Source organism: Sesamum indicum, linkage group LG5 (genome assembly GCF_026168435.1).
Source record: "Sesamum indicum cultivar Baizhima isolate 11 linkage group LG5, ASM2616843v1, whole genome shotgun sequence".
Taxonomy (NCBI): domain Eukaryota; kingdom Viridiplantae; phylum Streptophyta; class Magnoliopsida; order Lamiales; family Pedaliaceae; genus Sesamum; species Sesamum indicum.
Genome location: NC_142661.1, coordinates 2,142,868 through 2,166,049, shown reverse-complemented (window position 1 = coordinate 2,166,049; position 23,182 = coordinate 2,142,868). Strand labels below are relative to the sequence as shown.

Below are 23,182 nucleotides of genomic sequence, written 5' to 3'. Positions count from 1 at the left end.
AGAAATGGAACACTACAAGACCACCTACCCCCATTCATCCTAAAACGTGCATGACAGACACCTAAAAAATTCTGACCAGATTTTATTATTTTCTCTCTGTCTTTTTCTTAAAACAATTTGTTGTAAACTTCCTCGAATATTACATAGTTTATGCAAAAAAGGGTACAAGAAACCAAACATAAAAAATTGCACGTTTATTTAAAAAATCAGAGTCTAATTCAACATTACATTGTTCAAAAGAAAAAAGTTTCTTGATGTACATTTTATTAGTATGGATGAATTTATTAATTTTAAAATATATTTTATATTTATTCCGTTTATATAATTTGACGTGCATCAACCCTTTGTAATTATACAAAATTTTATTTTATTAAGCAAAAGTTGATTAATTGTGAATATAAAAACTATTTCAAGAATCACATAAAATTAGGTCTTTTTTTTTTCAATTTTTTGCACATGTTTTATAACATAGATACAATTTTTCTAATACTTTTTACTCATTTTTCTATAAGAAGGTCACATTGATAATGATATTCGTATTGCGTTGATATAAAAATATTGCGATTATTAAAATATTTTTACTATATCTGTGTTGACGTACTTGTCGTTAGATGATTAATTAGGTACAACTAAACATTATAATTAAGAAAAATAAATACCAATAGTTTATTTTAAATTTTCGTATTTCTTTTTATTCTTGAATTTTTATTAAAATATATTTAATTCTGATCATATTAATTACAAAATCATCTGTACGTACTAACATTTTATGAATTTAATATTTTTATTTTATTTAAATACTTCAAATATTTATTTTTAAAATAAAATATTACATCATATAAACACCGAAAATATTATTTATAAGATCATACAAATATTTAAAATAAATTTAATTAGACATCCTTCCCAAAAAGTGAAAAAATATAATAAGCGTTCGTTAAACGCTACCTAAATTTGACTTTTGCTACAGTTTGTTTATTACAAGAACATTTAGAATAGAACGAATCGTAGAATAGATGTAAGAACTATTGATTAGTTACCGACCTTTACTTTTGGAAATACAAACCAATTATTAATTAATGTCACTATAGTTAGTTGTTTTAATTTAAATACGGGCGAATAGCAATTTATCTCTTGTGATATTAAAAATGAGCACGTTACTCCCTATGAAAAAAATATAGCAATTTATCCTCTTATACTTTTTAAAATGAAGTAATTTACCTTCTTATGCAGGGAGGTAACTTGCTTCATTTTAAAAATCATAAGAGGGTAAATTGTTGTATTTTAAAAAATACAAGGAGATAAATCGCTATGTGTTTTTTCACAAGAGGGTAATTTTCTCATTTGCGATATCACAAGGGAATTGCTTGCATTTTTTGCATTTTGAATATGTTGTCTCATTTATCCAAATACTTATTTTGCTACCAAAAACTAATAAATAAGAGATCATTACATTTTCTTTCTTTTCAAGTATGGTGGAATTACACATAAATTTTTCGTGGTTTTAGAAATTACGTCTAGCATTTATGAGGTTTATTTTCATCTAATAAATAAATCCCTCAGTTAATCAAAGTTCACAGAGTTTGTTGATAATAGCAAAAGTTTTGAACATAAATGATATTTACCCCTATTGACTCATACCATTAACTTATAACAGTTCAAATAATTTTTTTTCGACCATTATAACAATGAAGATATATCTTCTCGCATGCATTATTACGTGAAGATGTATGAGAGCAATTTGATTATAAAAAAAATTATTTGACCTGCAATAAATCCGTAATAAGTCAATTGGGGGTAAATATAGATTTGTTTCAGACTGTTTTTATTAATATCAACAAACTTCAAGGGTGTTAGATGTAATTTTTCAACCACCATATACCTACGTGTATTACACCATACCTTATGAGAAGGAAATGTATATTTGTAATTTTATATATATATATATATATATCCAACCCTATATAATAATTACAAAATCTTGAAAAGTTAAGGGCGTGTACGTGCAATTAGAAATAACAATTGTTTGTAGCCCATTACAAACAAGAATTTCTCTCATTAATTGAAGAATTGTATTTTCGCAAAAATACAATATTCATAAAGATGCCAAACATGGCACTACAGAAAATTATAAGAACCATTTTGCATTTATTGCATTTGTTTCTATTTGGCAATTTATTAAATGCTTTTTGGGATTGTTTCTGAAAATTCATTTATTACCCTATAAAAAATAAATAAATAAATTATATTTACATATTCTAATTTATAATTTATTTACATAAATTATCTCTACCGTTACAGAGACGCTTACCCAAACGTCAACATTAGTTACACAAATAAATTTTATTTTTTCAGAAAACTACACATAACAAGCAGTATTTGGATTCATGTTTGCCCATTTTTCGAAATAAGATAAAACACACTCAATGTATGTTTTTGTATTTTTACACCTTATTTGCGTATTTTTTTATTTTTCAACTTTCTATATATATTCATAATATAAAACAGATATGATTTGACAATAAACAGTAATTTTTGTCTCCTAAACATACAACATTAAAGATAAAATATTTATATATAAAAATATATGATTTGACAATGAACAGTGATTTTTGTCTCCCAAATCCCAACATCAAACCTACACCACTTATTTTAAAATATTTTAAATTACCCCAAAACACAAATCCAAACAAATCATCTATTTTCAACACACATTTACTTAACAAAACACTTAAAACACAAATCCCTTTACCGGTTTGATCGAAATTTATGAGTAACAAATTTCTGATTTTGATCCATAGATTCATCTAGAAAAATACTGTTTTGATGGATTGAGAAACAAATAAAAATTATTACATGTTACGAGGTGTAAATTGTCTGGTAATGAAGGTGCAAGATCCGGCTCAAATTAAGTTGGACAACATAATTAAAAAATTAATTGAATCCTAACCACTTGGATTCTCTATTTAATAATGACTGACTCCACCCCTTTTATTTAATATATTTGTTTGAAGACTTTCTAGATTCTTGGTCAGTGTGGCCAGTGGCTGCTTTACAGTTCAAAAGGATATTTATTATTTTATTTTAATTTAATTTAAAGGATAATTTTATTATAATTATAAATATTTTTTAAATTTAATGATGATCTAACAAATACATTCTCGTGAAAGCCCATTGTTAGACGATCATTAATTTTAAATGAATATTTATAATTTTTCAAACAATGAGTGGGTATTTATAATTATGACAATCCTAGAAGAACCGGTTGTTTGCCAAAAAAAAAAAAGAAAAAGAATAGGTTTCTTACTCGATTTCTAAAGTTCGGGGGTTCAAGTAAGAAAATTCTATCGGACCGTATACCTAACCCTAATATGAATTCAAGTAAGAGAATCCTCTAAAGTGGCGGAGCCTCATCACATGTGACTAAAAATGTTGAACCTTCTATTTCATGGGAATAAAAACTGTAATTTCGTCAAGAAATTGTTAGAAATCAATTTTGACGAAGAGTGCACAAAATACGAAAGTGATTGCAAGGCATGGGATTTACATGTCTCGAAGAGTTCCCCAACATTCATGTTTGTTAAAAATCGATTTGTTGACAGCTGGAATAGCTCCGTGTGAATTACAAGAGAAGATCGTTCGTCAAGGTACTTGTAAAAACTACAAAATTACAATTTTACCACTAATAAATATTTTTTTTCCTCGTATTGCCAGGCAGTGCGGATACAAAATCAAAACAGACTCACTATCCCTACAATAAAGGGCGACTCACACATAAATAAAATTGTAGTTATATCATTCTTTGACGTGTAAAGTATGTTTGTCTGAACATTAATTAATTTGTTGTAGTATTTTGGACATAAAATGAGAAGTAAGATGTAAACTAAGAATAGGAACAAGTGAAGAAAGAAGAAAGTGGGAGTTAGGTGGGAATTTGAGGTCCAAAAATTTCACGTGGATAAGTAGGTGGGATTTCGATATGGTCTATACGTTCTCACCAGTTAATGTCCTTTTCGTACAATAATAATAGAATCACGAGGAATCTAATTCTTGGATTCCATTATTGCAATAATTTCCAATTTCAATTAATTCATCTCGTGTAATATTAATTCTTGATTCATTAGTTGTTTGTGTGAGTTTTTTTTTTTTTTTTGGGATAAATAATAAATAATTTATACAATAATTGGAGAAGAAAACGTGTGTAGCCACGAGGGCGTTCGATATAATTTAATTATGGGTAAATTATATTTTTAATTATTATATTTAGGACAAATTTGATTTGGTCCCTATATTTTTTTTAGGAAAAAATGTGTACCAGCCTCATGGAATATTCGAAATGAATAAATTATCCCCTTGTTAAAAAAAAAAAAAATCAAGTTACCATCCTGTGTTCTTCAAAATTGAGCAAATTACCCTCTCACGCGATTCGTGAAGTGTAGGCGCTTTTTTTTTTAATTTGAATTATAAAATTATATTTATAACATTATTTAAGAACCGTTGAATTTGATTTGAATTTAAGGTTCAAATTTAATTAATAGATCAATAGTCCGAATTTTATTTTATTCAATCAACAGTCTCAATTTAAAAGTATATTTATAAAACTTTAATAAACTATATATATGTAATATCTTATATATATAATTATACTTATATATATATGTATCTACACAGAGAGAAACAAAGAGAAGGGTGGCAACACCGACAACGACCATAAGCATCAAAGGGGTGGTGGAGGTTTGAGCATTTTCCGGTGGGGAGGTGTGACGGGGAAGGGTTTTTGGGGAAGGGGTGGGCGGTGACGGAAAAGGGTTTCTAGGGAAGAGGGTGGAGATGGAAACGGGTTTCTAGGGTAGGGGACGGTGACGATTGCGGAAGGGGAGGGGTTTCTGGGGTTAGGGGTCATGTGTGCAGTGCATTGAGGCAATATATATTGTGTGTAGATTGCGTCAATATATATATATATATATAATATATATATATAGAGAGAGAGAGAGAGGCTAAGCTTGATTGCGGGGCGATGGGACTGATCCACATTTTTTTTTCTTTTTTTAATTATTTTATTTAATTATTTAATAATTTTTATTACACCTACCTAATTTCTTAATTAATATAATTTAATCTCAAATATTATAATGGGTTCCAATTTACCTCATTTTATTATATTTCAATTGCAACTTATAAGTTATTTATAATTAAATTTAGTTTTTTTAAATAATTATCAACTATTCTCTTAATTATGTATAAAAATATATGGACATCGCAAAAATCATAATAATTTGTAAAATATTATAGACCAAAATTGTGCCTCGAAAAACGTAAGAATCCATTTTTTTTTCTTTATTTATTTGTTATTACTTTTGTTTGTGGAGCATATAATTGGCAAGAATGGTTTCGGTGAGATTGTACGACAACATTGGACTGGTCATGTAGGCGAGGCCGGCCCTAGGCACTTGTTCACTGTGTTCGGTTTTATTTTTAACTTGTTTTCATGTATTTTGTAGAAATAGAGAGAAAAATAAAAATAAATAAATATGTGTTAGAGATAATGTGTATATTTGGATTTATTTTTGGAGATAATATATTATAAGTATGGTATGTTTGAAGTTGTTTAGTGGAAGATAAATCTACTGTTCATTGTCAAATCATATTTCTTTTATGTATATTTATATATATGTATGAATATGTATATAATTTTTTTAGTTGTAGGGCCTATAATTAGTGTAGACTTATTTTAACAAAAAACAAATGAGGGACTATTTTGAAACATCTCAAAACACCATCAAAATTTTCAAAACAAATCAAGGCAAACATTGTCCATGATAAAACCAAACACTATGTAAGTAATTTATATAAACAGACTATAGAATCGAGAGTATAGATATAATATCGCTTAAAAATGACTAAATAAACATTTCAATCAGTAGATAAAAAAAAATGACTATTGGCTACAATTTTAACAGCTATGGACCAACAACCACGAGAAATATTTTCATTGACCATGATCTAATAAAATCGATACAAAAATATAGATTTTCCACCAAGAAAAAGTTATTTGGAATGACTAAGAGTCATGGTAAAAATATTTGTCATACCTTTTAGCCATTGCAAATATTATAGCCACTCTCGCAGATACCACAACCAACAACCGTTGCATGACCGTGGTCAATGGCTATTTACTACGACTGTTTTATTTTTAATCATGATAATTAACCAATGGTTAAATATTACATTTTTTTTTAGTTGTGAGTACAATATTAGGTACATGTAATTTGAAAATTATATCTAACACCCTTGAGATTTGCTTTCGTCTAACAAATAAGTCCCTTTATTAATCAAAATTTACTGAATTTATTAATATTAACAAAATAAATTATTAATATTTTATACAAATCATCCATACTTTTTAAAAAATTTCACGTACATCTTTCAAGAATGTCAACATAATTACACAAACTATCTATATTTTTTTATAGAAAAATAATTTATTCATTTATAATATTACGTAAAATTGTCTGCGTTAATGATCTAACGACTCGGAATTTATTATTTTATTTGGGCGTACGTACTCAATTTGGTTGAACGACAGGAGCAATTAAAAAAAAAAAAAAAGAAATGAATTAATAATATAGATAGGTGGTGGAGATTTGAGGATAAGAGCCTATTGGAATAAATTAAAAAATGAAAGGCATGTGATGCACCTGCTTTTATGGCGTGTTCTTCGTGTTTCTTTTAATTGCAAATTCCAACTTTGCCCCTAATGTTCTCAGTAATTCCCTTTTTTTTTTTTAGGAATAATTGCATTCTCTTCTCTAAAATTTTGTATATTTATATGTAGATCTTTTGTATTTTGAGAAATTACATCTAGCACTCATGAGATTTGCTTCTGGCTAATAAATATGTTCCCCTATTACTCAAGATTAATTGAATTTGCTGATATTAATGAAAAAATTAATATTTATTCTCAATTGACTTATTACTGACTTATTATAAGTCAAGTATTTTTTTTCAGACCAAACTATCCTTATAATGGTGAAGATATATCTCCTTACGTGCGTTTAACGCGTGAAGATGTATGAGGGTAATTTGATCATACAAAAACTTATTTGAATGTTCATCAAAGTCCAACTTGAATGTAAAGGATTTGAATCTTATTAGAAATGTAGAGCTCGTTGTTTTATGTGATGCACAGATCACTGAATTCGTTTATTTTTAAGTGGGCCGGCTTAATTTTATGGTAATCAAGTTTGATAATATTTCAATGAGTTATGGGGGAATATTTTATAACGGATACGTTTTTTTAGCAGGTGGAACATTTTCTAATAGTCAGACTTATTTATTACGTGACAATTATATTTTTTTAATTGGCAGATAGTACAGTAATCAGGCCTACTCCATTGGAACAGTTACGATGACTTTAATTTGATCCAACCTTTTCGATCTCTTAAGAAATCAAACCCTCGTTTCATGGCGATTGAATATTGCGATGATAGGTTTCAAGTAGCCATGACGGCTTTAGAGGTTTGTTTTTAAAACTCATGAGATGTCTTATCTTGTAAAAATAAATAAGCTCTCAAAATATTTAGATAAATAAAATGTCAGAGTTTATTTTTAAAATATCTTATAAAATGTATCAAATAAACTTAATCAAACATTTTTTTTTAAAAAAAATAAAGAATAACTTATATTATTATTATTATTACACCACCGCCCTTGAGGTTTGGTGAAAGTACAAGTGACTCCCTGTAACTTAAAAAATTATACTTAATATTCCTAATATTTATTTTTCACCTATCAAATAAATCTTCATTAATCAAATTTCATTTGAATTATGGGTATTAGCAAAAAAATAAAATAAAAATTTATATTTATCAAATTGACTTTTAATGAGTTATTACAAGTCAAACAAATATTTTCTTACCAAATCATACTTATAAGCGGGAAGATATGTCTCTTCATATGTATTAGTATGTGAAAATGTGTAAGGATAGTTTGGTTAGAAAAAATATATATTTAACGTGTAAAAAAGTCAGTGATGAGTCAATTAGGGTAAAAGTATATTTTTATTTAATTTTTTTATTAATATCAATAAATTCAATAAATTTTAACTAATAAATATTTATTTATAAAAAATAAAAAAATATTAAATATGATTTTATATATGAGAGAGACAGAGACAAGAGCAAGGGGAATCACATAAATAACTGAAAATCCAAGGGCTTGGGCCGTTATATTTAAAACTGAATTTTGTCACTCCGGTTTCTATTGCCAGGACAAGTCCCATCCTTCCAAACGGAAACCCAAATCAAACGAAGCGCAGGCGCGGAGGGACCTTTCCTGGCGTTAGCATTTTCCAACGGCAATAATTGTACAATCATTATTGCTTCAGAAATTGAAATCTCCGGGAGTGGAAAGAGAGCGAGAGAGAAATGGTTGAAAGTCCTATTCTTTTGAATCAAATTTGATAAAGAAAGAGGAAAAACTTAAACCCTGGATTGTCTTTTTGTTGATTAATCTTCTCTCTCGCTCGAATTTATAGCTCAGGATCTTTAATTTGTTGGTGGTTGTCATCCTGTTGGTATTTCTATTGATTAATTTCGGGAGATAATTTATCTTGATTTCTCGGTTTGAGTTGGAGGGAAATCTTTTAAAAAATGGGTAGCAAGAGAGAAGAGGAGAGAAACGAAAAGATTATACGGGGTCTGATGAAGCTTCCTCCCAATCGCCGATGCATTAACTGCAACACCTTGGTAAAAATATAAAATTCTTAAATTACTGCTCTTATTGAATCTTCGTGCTTTATTGAATTATGTCATTTATGTGTAGCTTAATCTTCCTCCCAATTAGAGGTGATATTAATAAAGCTTTTAGTAAATGGCTGTGAAAACTTATGTAATTTATGATTTTTCGTGTGTTGAATTTTTTATATCTAGATTATCAGGAGTTTCTCTTTTGTTTCGTAATTTTATAAACAGTTTCGTTCATGAGTAACTGGATTCTTAAGCTTCTGTGAAACTATTTTCTGTAAGGAATTAAGAGAATAGCTAGAAGTTTATTATTCTGGTTCTAGTTTTTGCTATTCCTTTGTTTGCATGCGTGTTAATCGAAAGTTTTTCATGGGGTTAATTTTCTCGACGTTTTTATTATTTTCTGGTTGCAGGGTCCTCAATATGTGTGCACAACTTTTTGGACGTTTGTTTGTATGACATGCAGTGGAATACAGTGAGTATCCATGTTTTCCTGTTTGAGAAGCCAAATTTCGTAATGCTCAATTAATTATTATTAATAAGTATGCTTAATAGTAAACATCGCACTTTCTCGTTGAGTCTTTTCCTGGATATTTGAAACTGTGATGTAAGTTTTGAACTTTTTTTTCGGGTAAAGTTCATGTGAAGAATGTTCCTCGTAAGAAGATTATCTTTCAAGATTCTTTATATATGCAGTTGTCAGTTTCTGGAACAAACTAATATGAATTGTCTGATTGAGGAATTAAGTACATATAATTGATTTCTGTTGATGGCAACTATTGGATCCATAAATATATGATAACATTAGTCAATCAAAAGCGTTAGGTTGATTTCCTGAGTGATTTGACGGTGCTACTTGGTTGGTTTTTAGACCCTTGTTATTTGGATTTCGTAGACTGCAATTAAACCAGGTATGGAAGCATCGTTATCCATGCGTGCTTTAATATTCTCAGCGGAAGAGGGTCTTAACCTTTTCTGGTCAATATTTAACCTCTGTAAAACTGTTATTTGGAATATAGTCGGATAATGCACTTTCTCTTGCTGGGAGTTGCATTTACCAGATATCAAGTACGAAACACATCGATTCTGTTTGTGTTGCAGTCGTGAGTTTACGCATCGTGTTAAGTCTGTTTCCATGTCTAAGTTCACTTCTCAAGAAGTGGATGCACTTCAGAAAGGTGGAAATCAGGTAATTGTGCTCCTGCTTTATTGTTTTTTGGCAATGTTTTCCTGCTGTTTCTGATATATTTCTATTCCAGCGTGCAAGGGAGTTATTTTTGAAGGCTTGGGACCCACACAAGCTGCGACTTACAGATAATAGGTTCAGATTTTATTACTTTGCTGTGTATGAAAAATAAAATGCTTCTTAAACAACTGACAATTTTATCTTGCAGTAATGCTGATAAGGTTCGTGAGTTTATAAAGGATGTTTATGTGAAGAAAAGATATGCTGTTGAGAAGCCATCTGATAGGCCTCCAAAAGATCCACAGGTTATTACTCTGGAGAGAATATTACTGACTTTTTGAAACCAGGATATCTATGGATGTTACTAGATGTAGTTAGCTATTGCAACATCTAACATAAAGATTGAATATATACTTCATGGACTGACTTTTCAGGGATTAAGAAGTTATGAAGACGAGACAAGGCGAGCAAACTCATACCATTCTTACTCTCAGAGTCCGCCCTACGATTTTCAGTATGAAGAACGGCGTTATGGGAAACATGCAGTTTGTCTTACCAGAAAGCCTGGTTCAGACCGAGGCCTTTATGGGGCAAAACTCTCTAGTTTCTCGAGTCCTAGTCGGTTTAGTGATCATGCAAATGATGAAGGGTTTGCAAATGAGGGATCTCATCCCAGAGTTTTAGAGTATTCTGCTTCTAGTGGAAGTGATCCTTTCAGATGCGGTGCACTATCAGCGGGCTCTCAGAGAGATATTGGAAGTCCCTTTAGTGAAACTTCAAGTAACTTTTCGAACAAAATTACAGGGCATCATACAGTTCTACATAATTCAGATGCAATTAGTGGAAGCAAAAGAAGGCATTCGCAGGTCATGTCTCTATCCCTCCAATTTCTGGTAAAAGCAGAATTGTTTTGGACTTGTGTGGTTTACCAGTGTTGTTTCTTGAGTTTTTATTTGTCTGAGTAAGAGCGCCACATCGTAATGTGCACCTCTTCATATTGTTTTACTTCACTGCAAACGTGGAAAAGATTGTGACTTGAAGTGTTTTCTATAATCAAAATTGACTGGTATGTAATTTTGGATGCTTCTGAGTAGTTTTCATCCTAGACTGGTAGTATAAAGTCCAATATGTGATGGGCCATCCTATAACAATGAAGAAGAAAATAGTGACAAGAAACACAATAGGAAAAAGAAAAAACAAAGTGAATAAACAGAAAGAAAGAAATTGTAAAAAGAAAGAATTAGTATAGATTCTATATGAAGAACAATCTTCAATCTGTCCATGACAATCATATCATTTCTTGTCTCTTGTTTGTTCAACATATAGACATCACTGAATGACATAAAAATAGTTGGGATAGTATAGACAAGAATATTCTAAGTTGAGATAACCTAAAATTGTTTCTCCTATTTCCCATTTTGTTTGTAGGTTGTAATCAACTCTTTTTAACAGCTGTCTTTCTAGAATGTTAGGTAGGTAAACATTTATTTAAAGAGAATATGGTATCTAGTTAGGAAAAAATTTCACTTTTGGTATCCTAACTATTCCACAACTTCAGATTTGGTCTCACATGTTCCCTACTCATTAGTCTTGGTATCTAATGTTTCTATTTTTCATAATTGTTGTTACCTGTCGTTAGTTTGACCGTAAAAGCTAGCGGTTGACCCCAATTCAGAACAAAAAGAGGCGGGATTTCGTCAATAAAAGTTGTTGCCTAGTGTTCACTACACTAGAGAGAGTGGAATTGAGGGAAAATTAGCAGAAAACGAGAGGAAGGCAAAACCACTTTCCATTCTTTCTCAAATTCGAGTACGGGTTCGTCTAGTGAGAAAGTTTTACGTGGGAAAAATGTATTTTGAATGTGGAATCGAGCTTCCACTGAAGACTTCTTGGACCAAAATAAATTTGGGAATAAGGTTTGGACATGTCCTAATTAGGGGTAAATTTGAAATATGTCTTCTTTATTTTGTTTTTGTATACAAGTTATTTTAATTTTTGCTTTAATTTTTTTGTTCACAAAAAAGGGAATATTGTGGAGTGTTCAAATGGAAAAAGAGAACAAAATTCAAATTATGCCCCGTAGTTAGGCATTATGACGTGCCAAGAACCTTTGTCCCGGATTTATTTTGGTCCAAGTCTTTAGTGGAAGCTCAATTCCACACTCATAATGCATTTTTTTTTCAGGTAAATATTCTCACTAGATGAACTTATACTCAAATTTGAGAAAGATAGAAATTGATTTCTCCTCACTTCTCTCGTATTAATTTTCCCTCAATTCTATTCTCTCAATACTCTCTTGCTTCATGAACACTAAAGCAACCAAACATGCCCTTTATTTCATGAAATCCCGCCTCTTTTTCCCTCCAAATTCGGGTTGACTGTTAGTATTCACGGTAAAACTAACGTCAATGACGATGAAAAATATAATTGTTAGGTACCAAGACTAACAAGTCGGGAACATGGGGTACGGAAACTGAATTAGTGGTATAGTTAGGTTACCAAAAGTGAAATATATCCCTTTGTGTTACTTTAATGAAATTGCATCCTCCATGGTCAACACCATTGAATTCTCTTCTTATCATATATTACCGATGTTATTGAGGAGTCCGTCTAAAAAAGCTAGCTTTTATTGGGAGAGAGGTTGCATCTTTTATCAAAATTAAAGAATAATTACACTCTCCTCTCCTGAGGTTTGGTATAGTTACACGTAGCTCCTTATGGAATTGGAAAATTACTAGTACCCCTAAGTTTGCTTTCCTATAACATATAAGTCCTCGTAAGTTAAAATTCACCGAATTTCTTGATATTAACAAAAAATTATTGGATAAATATTACTATTTACGGCATGTCAAATAAAGATTTTATGATCAGATTAGCTTTTTATACATCTTCACGAGTTAATGCACGTGAGAAGGTATATATTTACTTTTATATGGGTATTTTAGTCTGAAGAACTTTGTTTGACCTGCATTAAGTCATTAATAAGTCAATCGAGGGTAAATATCAATCTATTTACATTAAATTTTTTCATTAATATCGATAAATTCAGTGGGATTTAACTAACGAAAAAATCTATTTGTTAGACGAATGCAAACATCAAGGATACTATATGTAATTTTTCAAATTACATGGAGTTTATGTATAATTACAACAAAGTTGAGGAGAGGGGATTGTAATTATCACTAATCTAAAATACGAAAAATGGCATCATTTTCAACATAAGTAATTTAGGGTGCTTTTAGCTGATATTTGATTTTCTCCCTTAGATGAGTGTCTCTGAGCCAGTAGGTTTCTGACGTAAATCAGTGGCGATTGTACAGCTTCCATCACTCATTGCCTGACGGCTGTATTCTTTTATGCAGAGAACTGCATCTGCAGGAAGCAGTGGATCATTTGATTCCTTGTCCCTCAAATCAGTAAATTATACAGGCTTGCAGAATGGTAGCTCTGAACCTGAAAAATCTGTAGAGACGTTTCATGACCAAACTTCATCTTTTCCTTCTATGCCACAATCTTCAACTTCCACTACATTCAGTGGCTTGGACCTCTTCAATGAACCTGTTGCACCAAAGAATGTTTCGTCTGCGCCTGTGACTGTTTACAATTCTCAATTGTCAGGGTCATCATTAGCTCAATCTGTTGATTTGTTCCAGCAATCTCCTATTTCGTCAGTTCCAACATTGAGTGTGCAACAACCATTCCAAACCCTACAACCTTCACCATTGGACATCAATGTGTCTCAGCAACAATCGGTTGCTTCTTCCAACAGGAAGACTTCTGATGTCATAGCACCAAACAACGGTGTGTGGGTGACATTCGACGCACCTCAGAACTTGGTGCCTATGGGTACTGAAAATTCTATTCCCGCTGCAGTGCCATCTTCTGGTGGAAATAATCTAGGAGACTTTAGCCCATTTTCTCTTGATCGGAGTTCTTCCAGTCAAAATGCTGCATCGGAACATACACTTTTGCATGAAGGCATTCAAATTGTTAAACCCACCACAAATAACACTCAGGTACGCACCATCCTGCATGAAGCACACAAGGTGATAAAGAAATTCAGTCCTCTCGGCTGGACAATTTCATAATTAGAAAGTATGAAATCTTTTTGTATTTATTCAGAGAAACTTATAGATTCTGTGGAACATTATTGTGCTTTTCTATTATCTTGCAGTTATGGATAACATTTGAAGATTCTCCTGAGCTGCAGCAAATGCAGAACATGCTTAAAACTAGAGATCAAAAAGTGGTGCTCCGTGCCGCAGATGCTAATAAACCTCTTGGCTTTGGTGTATATGAGGTTGATACATCCCTTGAAGATCTAATGAAGGTTTGTTCCCTGCTTGGGCTTATTCGCTGACTTCTTTCCTTGCAGGCTCTGGATAATGGTGGAAATGTAAGAATTCCAGATGAGGTCGAACCTCTATCTAGCTTATCTTCACATTTCAATATGGTGTTGCATGATGTCCCTGTGGGGGTGGTAAGTTCCTGCCTTTTTCTTTACCTCATAGTCTCAATTGAAACTCAACTTTTTTCCTTCAATTTATGTTATTCTTGTCATTCCTTTTCACTGTTATTATAGGCTGGATTAAGTTCAGTTGCAGCTGATTGTAAGCCAACCAATCCATTTGATCTTTCCTATGATGCTGACTTGGAATCTAGCTATATGGTATGCTTGTTTAAGAGCTCGATCGATCTTATCTATCACTTATTTGTGTACCTTAACCTGCCAAATTCAGAGGAGATGTTGGTTTGCAGGGACCTGGTTAAGGTAGAGAAAGAGGTAGTTATTAATAGTTTTCTACTGTAAACAGGTTGAGGGATGGCTTCTTCTGTATTATGCAAGCCTAACATGTCAGCATCAACACAGCAATTTTATGTTTTGCTTAACTGTCTATTATTAATTGATTTGCTTATGACTTTTTCATGTATTTTTTATGATATTTCAAACTAACCCTCACACACATATTATACTTATATGTTTAGTTGCTTTATGTTAGTCTATGCAATGTATTGTTCCTTATATGTTTTATGACAATTCTATGTCATTCTTTGATGCTAATTTCTTCAATGGCGACGTTTCATTTGTAGCTATATGCAATTCACTGATCCTACTATGGAGCATCTTGAAACAAATTTGGTAAAAGTATGCTAATCAACTATTCATGCACCCTTAATGATATGCATCAGTGGAGCCGCATAACAAGAAACGATGGAAGATAATTCCAGTAATTAACAATCAAAATTGTCATGGATATGAGGAAATGCAATGCTGCCCCTTTACATTTTACATCCATTCTGAAGTTGTATTTAACAGGTCACCAGTATCGAGAATTTTTCCTTTTTATTTTTTGTTTTCATTTGAAAGCATGTGCATTGGAAAGATTCTGACTGTATGACACTGTGTTTAGACTCCATTCAGGGACATGAGCTCATTGCAAGCAGCTTTGCCAAATAACCAGATGATGGCTCCCTATGACTACGTCGGTGAGACAAACTGGTTTCCCCAAAATTCTGTTCCATCATATGTTCCTGGTGGAGCTCCATTTGATGCTCCAGGTGGTATTTTATTCTGATTGACCATCTCTTGTCCTTTATATACCAGACCTAATCTATGGTTTGTTCAGCAGGCTCCTTGGGATTTATGGTCGGGCAAGTGCCGAGCAACCAAATGCTGTTAGTGATCTTTACCTTTTTCTTGACAACACATCGCATGTATAGTGGAATGTGAAATTTTAATCTATTTGAAGCTTGTTATTCTGTTTATTGCCATGGTCATATGCTATAAGTACTATAAGTACATGCCACAGTAATTATTTCGGGGTGAAGCAAGTTGGCCGGTGGGGGTTAATACTTTCATTTGCAGGACTTCATGGGTTATGTTTTCTTCCATGATCTGTTTTTTAAAAGATATAAACAATAGTATTCCTTTATTTAACTGGTGGGATTAACTACCGAAAGGACATTTTGATTCTGGAGATGAGGTGGCATTCATTTGCTGGCTTTTGAACATGAACGATGAGTCGAGGTGGTTTCCCAGTAGATAGAGTAATTGATGAACTTTCCCTGAAAGCTTGGGTGGTATGAAATGATTGTCAAATGGATGAATTAAGTGAAATATGTAACATGTTCATGTGGAGAAACTGCTGTGTAAGTTAGCTGTTCATGATATTTGATGAAACAAGTCATTGGCTATTCATAAGAGTCTCAAGCAGGGAACTTATCACTTCTCCCTAACATGAATCTCTCAAATCTGAACTAATGGTATGTTCAGATAATGGTTGGATTTGTCGAATTTGTTTAATTTTACTGGAATTTATATGCTTGAAAGTAATTGAAAACTGTCCTTCAAGTTCAAACCGTATCCTACTGAGATGAAATCCGTTACATTCTTCCTATCAACCATTCTAATTACTTGGCATACTTGCAGGAGCGTCGCTGCTCAAAGCCCTGTTGCATCTATTGGAGGAAATCCTTTTGCATAGCACTTCACCTCTTTGTTTCCAATTAGCAGTATCATATCATTGGAAGCTTTCTGGCCTTTTGCATCAAGCTTTTTCCTCATCATAGAGGGCAAAAATGCTAATATTCTCTGATTTCCATTATCAAGTTTTGTATTCTTTGCAAAATAAGATTAGAGCCCTTGAAGAATTCGTGTCTAGTTTTTGACTCAGATCTTTGGACACTGGCTTATTCTAGATCAAATAAGGGCCTTCCTTGGTAGCCTATTCACATAGCATAATGTAAATTTTGCTGCAGCTGAAACTGGGTCAAGGTTGTATATTTGTAAGAGATTTCGTCCCTCTGTTGACTATAATGTTATGGATGTTGTTAATGCATGTAATTTCTGGTTAGCTATTGTGAGATCTCATTGTTAGATGGTTCTTAAAGTGTATCTATTCAGCTATTATTAACCAGAAGGGCGGTGAGATGTTTTTGTAGCTAAAAAATAGGGGAAATTACAACTACCTCTCATGAAGTTTGGCATAACTACGAATACTCTCTTGTTGTTTCGAAAATTTTCAAAATTCCCTTGATTTTAACAGTCATTTTACAATTAACTCATTTCGTTAGTTTTCATTAGATTTTTATTTATTGTTTAGGATGAGCTGACCAAAATGCCTTTATGGATTAAGGATTATAATTTTATTTATTTTTTAAAATTTTTTGATTTATTTTATCGATTAAGTGAATAATTTTTTTTATAATTTTTCATCCACCTCATTCGATTTTTTTATTATCAATTTTTAATTTTTTTTAAAAAAAATATACTAAGAGCATAGTTGATAATTTCATACATCTATTCAAGGACTACATAATTTCATTGAATATCAGGGGGTACTTATAATTTTTCAAACAATGAGAAAGTATTTGTAATGATATCAAATATCAGAAGAGGTTGTTGTAATCTACCCTAAAATATATTAGGGGATTGTTGGGAAAGTTTATGCTTTTAAAGAAGTGATTTTTATATAAAAATTGAAAGTTGTAGTAAAACTAAAAGTAACTAGTATTTGTAAAAAGAAGTGAAAAGCAGTGTAGAAGTTAAATTGGACAATGTTGAGAAAAAATAATTATAAAATCAACTTAATTGATTAAATATCGTTTTATTCTTATATGTTAAAAAGGTGTTGTTTTTGCTTAATATTTTTTTCCGTTAATAATAAACTATTTATTTTTAAAATATAATATTTTTTATTTCAATTAGTATATTTCATATTTTTGTATAAATATTTATCATTTATATTATTAAAATATTAGATACTAATAGTGGATGTTTAATTCAATAGTGCCCAACTAAGTAATATAATTTTTCAATCATACACAAAAAAATAAATTTGCATGATTGTCAAAAATATATATTTTAGGGCAAAAGGCAATTTTCGTCCCACAATTATAGGCCATTTTCGTTTTAGTCCCGTAAGTTTCTAGGGTTTCAATTTGGTCCCGTAAAACTGAAAAATTCGCAATTTCAGTCCAAATTTGGCCGGAAAAATTTGTGGGTCGCCGGAAAAAGTCACATGTGATGCATGTGACTTTTAAACTTGGGGATTCGATCCTGATTGGCTGGAGAAGTTGATGTGGCACATATGTGGCGCATACGTGGAAATTAAAAAAAAAAAATTGACTCATCTCAAAAGAATGGCAAAGGCGGAGGACGGTTTTTGTCGGATCTTTGCACAGAGGTGATCAAAATTGATGGGACTGGTCTCAAAAGATTCGCCAGAACGAGAGGCGTTCAACGATGGTCTTTTGAGCCGGTGGTTCGTTCAGACGAAGGAGAAAACGCCGGCGGAAGGTGCAGTCGCGGCGGACGACGACTGAGATCTTCAAAATGATGGATCTTTGCACCTAGTTGATGAAAATGGATGAGACTGGTCCCATTAGAACCGCAGTGAGGAGACGAATCCAATGGTACCAATCTGCAATCGTGGGTCGTCCTGTCGCCAGCGAATCGATGAGAATAATCCGCGGCGGTCAATTTCAAAGCCCAGTCGCTGTCGTGATCGGATCGCAAAATTGATTGAGGGGTTTTGTTCTCCTCACTATGGGTAATTGAATGGTATATGTGGTGGCTAGAAATTCCAAGTAACGGTGGCGGAATTGAAGAGAGAAGGTGGCGGCGAATGGCGGGGATTTCACAACTTTGATTTCCCATCAGTTTTTTTTTTATTTTCCACGTATGCGCCACATATGCACCACATCAGCTTCTCCAGTCAATCATAATCGAGCCCCCAATTTTAAAAGTCACATGCATCGCATGTGACTTTTTCCGGCGAGCCACAAAATTTTCCGGCCAAATTTGGACTGAAATTGCGAATTTTTCAGTTTTACGGGACCAAATTGAAACCCTAGAAACTTACGGGACTAAAACGAAAATGGCCTATAGCTGTGGGACGAAAATTGTCTTTTGCCCTATATTTTATTAATCAATTATAGCAATTTAATTTATATTTTTTTATCATAAATGAATAACATAAGATAATGTAGCAAATAAATATAAAAATGTTAAGATATTAAATATGTAAAAGCATACATTTTATTAGTGTTATTCAAATTATTTAGAAATTCTAATGTCAAATTTAGGGGCAAATTTGTAAAAAATAAAAAGGGCAATTTTAAATTAGGGTAAATTACAACCATATTTCAGATTTAATATAATTAGAAGTACCTCTTTTTTATTTGAAAAATTATAAATACCCCTCTAATTTTAATGTTAGCCTAACAATTAACTCATTCCTTTAGTCTCCATTAGGTTTTCATCCTATTTTTGTGATGAATTGACCAAAATTTTGGATTATAAATTATAATTTTATGTTATAAAATGATTTTTCAACTAATATTTGCTATAAATTATTTATTTTATCCATCCTCAATTTTTTTAATATTTTTTGAAATACTCTTTTAGTTTTTTTAAAAAAAATCAACAAGTGCAAAGTGTAATGTTAACTTCATTGTCTAGGGGCTACATAATATTTTTCCTTCGAAGGAATATTTGTAATTTTTCAAACAATGAGAGCGTATTTATAATTATGACAAACCTTAGGAGATGTAGTTATAATTTTTTCTTTAAATTAAGATTATTATAATGAGGGGGTATTTTAGCTTTTGGCTCCAAGGGAGTGTTTGCAAAAACGTTTGCCTTTTTAGAGAGTTAATCTTTGTAGAAAAAGTTAGAATTTGTAACAGAATCAAAAGTGAATAGTATTTGTAAAAAACAGTGAAAAACAGATAAAAGCTAAATTGAATAGTGTTTGGGAAAAAAAAAACACTTTTAAAATAAGTTTAAATGATTAAAGACCATTTTATCCCCACATGTAATTAGAAAGATGCCATTTTTACTTAAATTTGCACTTATCGTTTGATAATACTAATTAACTTTTTTCAAAAAACAATAAATTTTTATTTTAATTAATATATCTCATATTTAATTTTGTACAAATATTTGTCACTTATATTATTAAAATATTTAACTACTAATAGAAAAATTAAATGTTTAGTTTCAATAATGTTCCCACTAAATAATACAATTATTCACAAATTCATACACAATAAATAAACTTGTATGATTGCAATTTTTCATTAAGAAATTTAATAATAAATTTTTTAAATTTGTTTGGGTGATTCGAAGTTCAAAAGAGTTCAAATTTTTCAACTTTATATTTGAAAATAATACGAAGACATTTGAAATTCTTTTCTCCGACGCTTCTTTCAAACTCAAATCTTTCAAACTCAAATCCATCGATCCAAATGTAATCTAAAACATTTTGACACAAATTCAGCCTTTTTCTTTACATCTCAACAGGAGTAAGCTATACACAGTCTCACCACAGTTAGCAATACAACAAGCAATATATAGCCACCAAGCTAATAACTGAACCCAAATTGTACACTTCTTTCCCAGCACATCGATTTTCAGATGTTAACTACAATGGCTGCATAGATTCGTATATTTTCTATTATGAAGTACCGTATGGTACTTGAACAATGCTTGAAGGTAACGGTAGTCGACTATCTGTTGACTCTTGACTACTCGTTAGTTTGATTCAGCAGGCTGGAATAGGGGCCTCAAGCTTTTTGCATGGACAAGCAACAATATAAACCTTGAAAGAAGTTCAATAAGAGCTGTCCTTGCGTGCTTTAGCTTTTTCTACAGATTCCATTGCCTCTTCAAAAGATTTCTGCAGAAACAGAACTTGCATGCTAAAAGAGCGAAGAATAGGCTGAACAAGTAATCAAGATTCTAATTGACCTGCCTTTTCAGACACACAATGGTTGGAAGATGTAAGATTTTGCAGTACACAATCTATATTCATTTAACGTTCTTGGACGAATTTGATGTTGGAGAGCCTAATGTTGGAAGAATCAAACCTATTCCCTGCTTAAGGTTGATCATACAGAACTAAAATGTGCGAATGCTTTAAGATACAGATATTTGCAAGATCGAGGCTATAAATTCAGGTGATTACTTACAAGCTATCTCATACCAACATTTTTGGGGTTTCTTTGTTTGGTTACTGATTCCATTCATGGTTCTATGCAAAATCAAAAAGGAAGCATTTAAGATTAATTATAGCATTAGCATAAAGCAAAGAAATAGCTCGATACTTTACCCCAGGATTACGTGTTTTCCATAGGGCCTTGCTGCCAGCATCAACTATGTACATCCCACCTAACAAAACACTGAAGGCAAAAACATACATAAAGTCAAGTCCTTACCAAAATTAGCATGACATGAATATTTCATTCTATGTTCAGAATATAATTTATGTTACTTTGGTTGTTCTAAAAGCATTAAGCACATTTTTATGCACCTGTTAAAAATGATCAATACTGTTCACAGAAAGTAGAATTAATGTTTTGTTGAATTAGAGTATGATTCACTATTGAACAGGTAAAATTCTCAAGGAATTTGGTGGGTGGAGGAGATCTTACATTCTATATAATAAAAGCCACACCAAATAGAACCATATTCGGCAAGACTTCTGATTTCTGTGTTTTAACATATATGTAACCAAAAAAGAGGAACGGATATTGAAGATGCATCTGATATGAGACTCCAGGAATGACGACAAACAAGCAAAGTTCTTTCCTTTTCTCCAGCTTTAATCGAAATATTTTATGACAGAGGTCAAGCTCAATGTATCGTGGAGTCTGAAAGCCGGCTTTTTAAGTTCTAAAGTGCTTGCATTCTCCAAAGAGTTTGCACTCCTAGTATCTAAATTCTTGACGCCAGCTAATTTTATCTTGAAAACAGAGCACCAGCCCCATGAATTCAGGAAGAAAAGCAGAATGGTCTCACATAACACCGCCAAGCATTCTGAAAACAAACTGAATCTCTTTGAAGAGACTACAACCTCAATATTTCATTCACAGGATGAGCATCTAAGAACGATTGGCAGCATACTTAGTTCTTCCACTTTGAGCATCACTTGGCGAAAACTTTCAAGAGCTAAAATCCAGATACTTGTCTAGCATCATCAAACACCCCCATCCACACATTTAGATATATGCATACAAACTGCGAAATGAAGGTCCTTTCCGTTCATTTGCAGCATGCCCACACCCCCCCCCCCTCCCCACCACACACACACATTTAGATATTTGCATACAACCTGAAAAATGAAGGTCCTTTTACGTTCCATTTGCAAAATGAAAAATACAGGCAAAAAGGGCAGAAGAAAAGAACAAAGGAACAAAAATCATATAATATTCAGTTCCATATTCTAACTGTTTGTTAGTCCTCTATTCAGTATTTGTCGGAGAAGATCAGTTTCTCCCATTTTCCTTTTCGAATGATCCTCAGTTACAGTCTCAGATACGGCAGTCATTGTTACTTTAAACACTAACTCCGTATGAATTTTCCATATTTTCGAGCTCCAAAATTGCTTAGACTATTAGCTTCTGCATTGAAGTGTAGATCATTCATAACATATAAGAATTGCACGCGGAAGAACAGAAGCTTCAATATTCACATTCTTTCACTTTAATCCTCATTAACTGCTACAGGAACATGATCAAAATTAGGAAATATCAATCCAGACTAAACAATATACAGATACATACAGAAAAAAAGCAAAAACAAACCCATAAAAGGAAATTAATTACCCGACAAATGTGGCATTGAGAAGAAAACTCTTCGTGGTGAGAAACCGAAGACCCATCTCAAATTTCGTATAAATACCGTCGCCGCCGCTTCTTCTCGCCGACCCACTATACCCATAACCGTAACCATAAGGATTGCTATAAGTATAAGCGCCGCCACCGCCACCGCCACCGTAATGGTAATCATATCGTTTACTCGGATGAGTCCCATAAGCGCTGCTTTTAATATTATACTCGGCGCGCTTTCGATCATCAACGAGAGTCTCGTACGCCTCGGACAGCTGCTTGAATTTGAGGGTGGCGGAATCTCTCAGATGCTTGGAGGACTGGGAATGCTTGTCCGGGTGGAATTCCATGGCCAATTTCCGGAAAGCTTGCTTTATTTCTTCCTTGCTCGAGTTCTTGTGCACCCCCAATACCTTGTAGTGATCCATTTGATTTCTTTTTCTTTTCTTCTGGGTATTTGATCTCTTGATTTCTCCTTGTGGGTGTCGAAAATTCACCGTCGGTTAGTTTGGCGGCTAAAACGGGGCGGAGAGCGGCCTCGGTGCTGCCGTGGCGCTAACACAGCCATGCTTCATAGCCTCCTATGGGCTAAAATGCATAAAACTCAATTGTGTTTTAAAAAATTGGCTAACTTTTTTTT

General features: G+C 32.3%; 2 protein-coding genes across 4 annotated transcripts; one reads left to right on the top strand and one right to left on the bottom strand.

Annotated features, from left to right (window-relative positions):
• Nucleotides 1-8,259: 8,259 nt before the first annotated feature.
• On the top strand, nucleotides 8,260-16,784 carry LOC105162736 (putative ADP-ribosylation factor GTPase-activating protein AGD14). 3 transcript variants are annotated; one of them, XM_088880770.1, is made up of 13 exons: nucleotides 8,260-8,747; nucleotides 9,158-9,219; nucleotides 9,846-9,933; nucleotides 10,004-10,065; nucleotides 10,139-10,235; nucleotides 10,365-10,796; nucleotides 13,293-13,946; nucleotides 14,105-14,230; nucleotides 14,306-14,410; nucleotides 14,513-14,599; nucleotides 15,342-15,489; nucleotides 15,561-15,606; nucleotides 16,361-16,784. In XM_088880770.1, the coding sequence occupies exons 1-13, from the start codon at nucleotides 8,652-8,654 to the stop codon at nucleotides 16,413-16,415; spliced, it is 2,058 nt and encodes a 685-aa protein (XP_088736896.1). In that variant the 5' UTR covers nucleotides 8,260-8,651; the 3' UTR covers nucleotides 16,416-16,784. The 3 variants fall into 3 exon arrangements, with proteins under 3 accessions (XP_088736896.1, XP_088736898.1, XP_088736897.1); XM_088880772.1 differs by having other exon boundaries at nucleotides 8,695-8,747; nucleotides 9,806-9,933; XM_088880771.1 differs by lacking the exon at nucleotides 8,260-8,747 and having other exon boundaries at nucleotides 9,172-9,219; nucleotides 9,764-9,933.
• Nucleotides 16,785-20,196: 3,412 nt separating this feature from the next.
• LOC105162738 (chaperone protein dnaJ 72) lies at nucleotides 20,197-23,151 on the bottom strand. The gene is made up of 3 exons (XM_011080857.3): nucleotides 22,540-23,151; nucleotides 21,045-21,114; nucleotides 20,197-20,612 (listed from the first exon to the last, which is right to left on the bottom strand). Exons 1-3 carry the CDS (start codon nucleotides 22,968-22,970, stop codon nucleotides 20,547-20,549), a joined length of 567 nt encoding a protein of 188 aa, XP_011079159.1. The 5' UTR covers nucleotides 22,971-23,151; the 3' UTR covers nucleotides 20,197-20,546.
• Between the last annotated feature and the right edge of the window lie 31 nt (nucleotides 23,152-23,182).

Coding starts and splice junctions, on each gene's coding strand:
- LOC105162738 (XM_011080857.3), bottom strand. CDS start 22,970: ATGGATCACTACAAGGTATTGGGGGTGCACAAGAACTCGAGCAAGGAA. Junction 21,115..22,539: donor CTCAATGCCACATTTGTCGG/GTAATTAATTTC, acceptor TTTTGCCTTCAG/TGTTTTGTTAGGTGGGATGT. Junction 20,613..21,044: donor GGAAAACACGTAATCCTGGG/GTAAAGTATCGA, acceptor CTGTTTCTGCAG/AAATCTTTTGAAGAGGCAAT.
- LOC105162736 (XM_088880770.1), top strand. CDS start 8,652: ATGGGTAGCAAGAGAGAAGAGGAGAGAAACGAAAAGATTATACGGGGT. Junction 13,947..14,104: donor CCACCACAAATAACACTCAG/GTACGCACCATC, acceptor ATTATCTTGCAG/TTATGGATAACATTTGAAGA. Junction 15,490..15,560: donor AGCTCCATTTGATGCTCCAG/GTGGTATTTTAT, acceptor TTTGTTCAGCAG/GCTCCTTGGGATTTATGGTC.